Genomic DNA, 5,843 nt, shown 5'->3' on the forward strand with positions numbered 1-5,843 from the left:
ATTATCCATTAACTACTTTTTTTTTTGCAATTTTATAAAAAAATGTTGCAAGAGTGTTAGTGAAATCATTTTGTATGTGTTAGTTTCGGTCATACATTTCTTGTAGGGTTACATTATAATAATTCTTAGCTTTAGTTTATACTGTTAGCGTATATTTTGAGATTTTATTCATTTTTTACTTTTCCCTTTTAAGTTATATCGTATCGGGCAAAAATATGGCAGCACATTCGATTTCTGTTTTGGATACATCTTTTTCTCGCATACGTTTTGTACATCCATTCATTAAGTGACAAGATGGCGATTGAGACGAATAAACTTTTGCTGTCCACACAGCAGGAAAAACCTAATCATTATACGTAAATAAATAATAAAATTATTAATAAATTTTATGTAAAACTAATTCCATATTTTCCCCTCACATAGATATTTAAAGGAATTTCGCGTAGAACAATGTCAATCGTTTCTACAGCATAAATGCAATCAGCACCGTCCGTTTGTATGCTTCAATTGGCATTTTCAAAATCAAAGACGCCGCAGACCGATACGAAAGCGGGATGGTACATTTAATTATAGTGCTGATAATTATTGTACAAAATATGATGAAACTACAGGAATATGTCCAGATGGAGACGAGTGAGTACAAGTTTAATGAAAAAAAAAAAAATTGTGTGAAAATGTGAAAATTTTCAAGCGGCAGGAAATTGCGTATTATGAAAAGACGACGAATCGTACGAAAAAAAATCATTCAATAGTCTGGTTGGAAAAAAGTTGTATGGGAGAATTTGTGTGTATGTGTTTGATTAATGTTTAAAAAAGACAAAAAGTTAGAGGGGTGCATTTTATTATTATAACAACAACTACAGCAAAAACCGTCATTCCAATTCAGTACAATATTCATTATTAAACAAATTTGTTTATTTATCAACTTGTGGTTTTTTAATTTGTGAAATTGTTTCAAAAAAGTTTTAATTGTGTTGTTGTTGATTTTTCTCTTTCCCTTTTTTTGTTTAGTTTATTTCGCAAAGATTTTTTATTGCTTTCGTCATATTTTACGCATTAATATTTTTTGTTTGTATTGTGTTTTTTTTCTCTTCTTCCCTTTTTATATTTTGTTTGGATTCATTCATTTGTGGGTTTGTTTTTTACTTTTTGTTTTTCTTCTATTTCTCTGCTATTAGCCGCATCCTATTTACTCCAATTACAAACAATTGGATTTTCTGTCTCTTTCCAATTGGCTTCTTTTTGTATATTTTGCTTTGTTATGCGATTCGTTTTCTTTTGTATCACAACAAAACTGGCAAAACAAAGTGTTGCCATATGGTAGAGTGAGCAAGTAGTGTTTATTCGGGTGGAACCGGAATATTTTAAGGAATTTTATAAAATTTTTGTGGGAAAAATATGAAAATATGAATAAAAAATGTAAAGCTATAGTTTTAGTGACAAATCATAAGGGAAGTACATTTAAATTAATAAAAGTATATACTTTTTTAATAACGAAACATGATAAAATTAAAAATTTTATGAGAATTTTCCAACTACTGAATTTTTTAAAGAGATATCAAATTATTAGAGAATTTATTATGAAATTTATGTGATAATTTTTTATTTGTAAATTTTGAAATAAAATTTTTTGCAAATTTTTGAGATATCGAAATACCTATAGAGGTTTTTTATATTATTTAAAGGTTTTGATTGAAATTGGAAATATCGAACCTTATAGAAGTAGTATTATACTATATGTATCGAACATTTAAAAAATTAAATAATTACAAATATTTTTTTTAACTTTTTACTTTTAGCTGCCCATTTTTGCATCGTACCGCTGGCGATACAGAAAGGCGTTATCATTTACGCTATTACAAGACATGCATGTGTGTACATGATACCGATAGTCGTGGTTATTGTGTTAAAAATGGGCATCATTGTGCCTTTGCTCATGGTGCCCAAGATCAAAGGCCAGCCGTTTATGATATTAAGGAATTAGAAGCATTACAAAATGCTGAACTTACACTAGACGGAGCTAATGCCCAGAATGCATTAGACAAAGAAAGAAATCTAATGAATGAGGATCCCAAATGGCAGGATACCAACTATGTATTGGCCAATTATAAGACGGAACCTTGCAAAAGGCCACCCAGATTATGTAGACAAGGCTATGCTTGTCCACAATATCATAATAGTAAAGATAAGAGACGTAGTCCTCGCAAAGTTAAATACAGGTCAGCTATAAGATATAATTAAAAAGTTTAATGACAATTTTTAAAATGGTGTTTTTTTATATTTATATTTCAGGTCAACGCCTTGTCCTAATGTGAAACACGGCGAAGAATGGGGTGAACCTAGCAATTGTGAAGCTGGAGATAATTGTCAATATTGTCATACACGTACGGAACAACAATTTCATCCGGAAATCTACAAGTCTACCAAATGCAATGACGTTCAACAGGCTGGTTACTGTCCTCGTAGTGTATTTTGTGCATTTGCTCATGTTGAACGTAAGTACTTTTTTATTCGTTTTTTTTATTATTATTTATTTTTTTCTATACAATCTCTGTGGTTATTTACTTCTTTTGTAATGTAATACTATTCATAATATTATAGTTATGTATATGTATTGTACATACATACATATATGTATATGAATATATTTTTTTATATATACTTTTCCAATTGGTGTGCTTTTTTCCACAACCATTTATTTTTGATATTATTGAAATTACTTCAATGATATGATTTCTCTCTACTTAAGTCTTAAATAAAAAAAACTTAACTTTAACTTTAAATAGGATTTTTTTTCGGCCTTTTCATCAAAATTTTATAGTTTTTTTAGGTTTAACTTTTTTTTGTCAGTTTGGAAAACATCCAAATATTTTTATTTTTACTAATTTTCTTTAGTTATCAGTTTAATATGGTGTTTGTTTTTATATATTTTCATGAAATTGAGAACTTTTTTTGTGGTTTAAATAATTTTGAATAATTTAAGGTCATAAATATAAACAAGGATTTATTACTAACGTACTGACTGCAAAAGTTTTAAAAATGTTTGTGGCCAAAAATTTTTCTTTAAAAAAAATTTAATATTTTTCGAAAATTTTTACAAAATATTTAAAAATTTTAAATAAAAACTTCGAAATAATTTTTTTTTTAATTTTTAAGAATTTTCAAAATATAAAAGTTTTAATAACAATTTAAAAATTTTTCGTTTTTATAAAAACATTCCAATCAAATTTAGCTAAAACTCAAAAAGTTCTCTTTTTCTTGGAAACAGTTCTTTAAATCTTTCTTTCTTTACTTTCTAACTTCATTTTAACATTTATTTATCATTTTTATTTGCAATAAAAACAAATTATTTATTAATAAATTGGTAGTAATAAAATCAAAAGATCAAAAAAAAAAAAAATATATCAAGCAAAACAACAACAAAAAATTTATTTGTGCTTTATCGTTTTTCACTCTTTTATTTATTTATCCTGCATCATATAATTGCCATACGTGTCAAAACCAAACCAAATCAAAAAAATTCAAAATAATAAAATCAAAATATCTATAAACGTAATCATCATTATCTCACAATCAAATAAAAACCTGATTGGTAACTCAAAATTCAACCTTTGCCTGACCTCAAAAAAAAAAAAAAAAAAAATACAAACAAATCTTCTAAACAAAATTCAAATAAAAAAAACAAACAAACAAAATACTAGCCTATATTGTCACTGAGGAGAAGCCCCGTGATTTAGATGCGATTACAACAAATTTAGCTCTAAGTGATTTAATATCAAATGCTTTGCCAGATATCAAAACTAAGGATGCAACCAACAACAAAACAGGACTAATGACAATTGGCGAAAATGTAGGTATTTTTTTCAAATTTGAAAAAAAACAATATGAAACAAAAACTATTCCCTGCTTTTATTACCTTCACTTTTTCCTTACCAAAAAAAAAACACTCCCATTACCACTACTACTACTACTATTTAATAATTTACTCATTACAATGATACACAGATAAATAATTAACAAAATCTTAAAATTATAAAGAAGATTATTTTCTTGAAAACTAAACAAAACACTAACTTCTTTTTAACATTAAAAAAAACTTTTTGAAGTACTTATTGAAAAGCTTTGTACTAATATTTAAAAAAAAATGTTAACTCCACACTTATGCATTTTTGTTAGAAATTTATAAATAGTTTTTCTTTTCTAAAGCAAATTTTTACTCCAAAAATTTTTAAAGAATTTTTAAAGAATTTTTAAAGAATTTTTAAAGAATTTTTTTACAAAAGCTTTTTTTGGAGAATTATGTTAGAAAAAAAATATATAAAATAAAAGCTTTTTGGTAAAAAATAAAATAGGCATTTTTAGAAACAACTTTTCTGATAAACTTTGGTAAAATAAGTTTATTTGCGAATTAATTTAAAAAATATTGGGACTAGAAATCTTATTTAAAAAAGTATTTTTTAAATTTTTTTTATAATAAGTATTTTTAGAAAAGTTTTTGTAATACAAGCCATAATAAAAAGTTTCCAATATAAGCTTCAGCGCTTGTAAAATAAGCTCTATAAAAAATCTGCTTAGAAAAGTTTAAGGTAATAAAAGACCTTTTGATTTTTTTTTTTTTCAATTAGCCTTTGTAAAATAAGCTTCCCAGCTAACATTTTTTTTAAATAACACACGAGTCATTTATGACTCTTCTGCACGATTAAAATGATCATATATGAGCTCATTTTCTGATCATAAGTGATATATTCGTCGGGAGAAAATGGTACCCTACCCGCGACTCTTCTAAATGAGTCATTTATGAGCCCCACTTCTGATCAATAATGGTTCATTTTTTAATATTTTTTGAGTCATTAATGAGCCAAATAACTCGTCGTTATTTCCGAATTTCTGAGTAATTTTTGGATTTTCCGACTGCGCGAAATTTAACTACAAACTAAATTTTTAAACAATTATATTTTAAACATCTGGATGATCTATTTATGATTGGTATACATTTTGTTATTGTTTTTTTTTTCAAATAAATCAGATTTTTAACATTAGTTCGAAATATTTAGACTTATTTTAGCGATTAGTCGCCCAACTATCTTCCGTAGAAGATCATTAACCATATAAAATTAGTATAATTAAAGCATAATATAATTTCGATTTCCTTGGCAGAAAATCGACTTTATAAATATCACACAAATTCAAATATTTATACATTTAATTTTATAAACGAAATAAGAATTATATCAACTCATTTTAGACCACACAAAATATTTTGCTAACTCTTCCAAAAGAGTCTTTTCTGAGCCACATTTCCAATCAGTTACGACTCATTTTTGAATCGTTTTTGAGTCATTTTTAAGTGTAAGTGTTGCTATTTGTTTACGTTACTATTTATTAAGGAACAATTTTAGAACTTCCAACTGCTTGCAATATTACCACAAAATAAGTTTTTAAAACCATCATATCATCACCAGGATGATCAATTTTTGATTGCTATACATTTTGTTATTGTTTTTCAAATATTAAATTTTCAAACATATATCAGGATCATTTTCGAGTCATTTTTTAAGCACTCAATTTATTAATCACTTTTAGGTCATCAAAAGGAATCAAAAAAAATTCAGTTTACAATCTTCCAAATGCTAGCTGGGTTTTTTCTAAATGCTTAATGTAAAAATCTATTTAAAATAAAAGCTCTTTTAGAAAAAATCATAAAAACATCGTTTTTGAAAAAGTTTATTTTAAAGTACGATTTTTATACCCTTCACCTTCGTGAGAAGGGTATATATAAGTTTGTCATTCCGTTTGTAATTTCTATAATATAATTTTCCGACCCTATAAAGTATATATATTCT

General features: G+C 26.1%; 1 protein-coding gene across 3 annotated transcripts in view; it reads left to right on the top strand.

Moving 5' to 3' along the window:
- The first annotated feature begins 202 nt into the window (after nucleotides 1-202).
- LOC124418475 (RING finger protein unkempt-like) overlaps nucleotides 203-5,843 on the top strand; it is a 13,032-nt gene continuing 7,391 nt past the window's right edge. For 2 of the 3 annotated variants that reach the window (XM_046947735.1, XM_046947736.1), the window contains exons 1-5: nucleotides 203-356; nucleotides 424-633; nucleotides 1,800-2,219; nucleotides 2,293-2,495; nucleotides 3,702-3,850. In XM_046947735.1, the coding sequence (XP_046803691.1) occupies nucleotides 295-356; nucleotides 424-633; nucleotides 1,800-2,219; nucleotides 2,293-2,495; nucleotides 3,702-3,850 (1,044 nt within the window). In that variant the 5' untranslated portion in view covers nucleotides 203-294. Of the gene's footprint in view, nucleotides 357-423; nucleotides 634-1,799; nucleotides 2,220-2,292; nucleotides 2,496-3,701; nucleotides 4,144-5,843 lie in introns of those variants that run through there. The other variant, XM_046947734.1, reaches the window with a different exon arrangement.

Source organism: Lucilia cuprina, chromosome 4, assembly GCF_022045245.1.
Source record: "Lucilia cuprina isolate Lc7/37 chromosome 4, ASM2204524v1, whole genome shotgun sequence".
In the NCBI taxonomy this organism is placed as follows: Eukaryota; Metazoa; Arthropoda; class Insecta; order Diptera; family Calliphoridae; genus Lucilia; species Lucilia cuprina.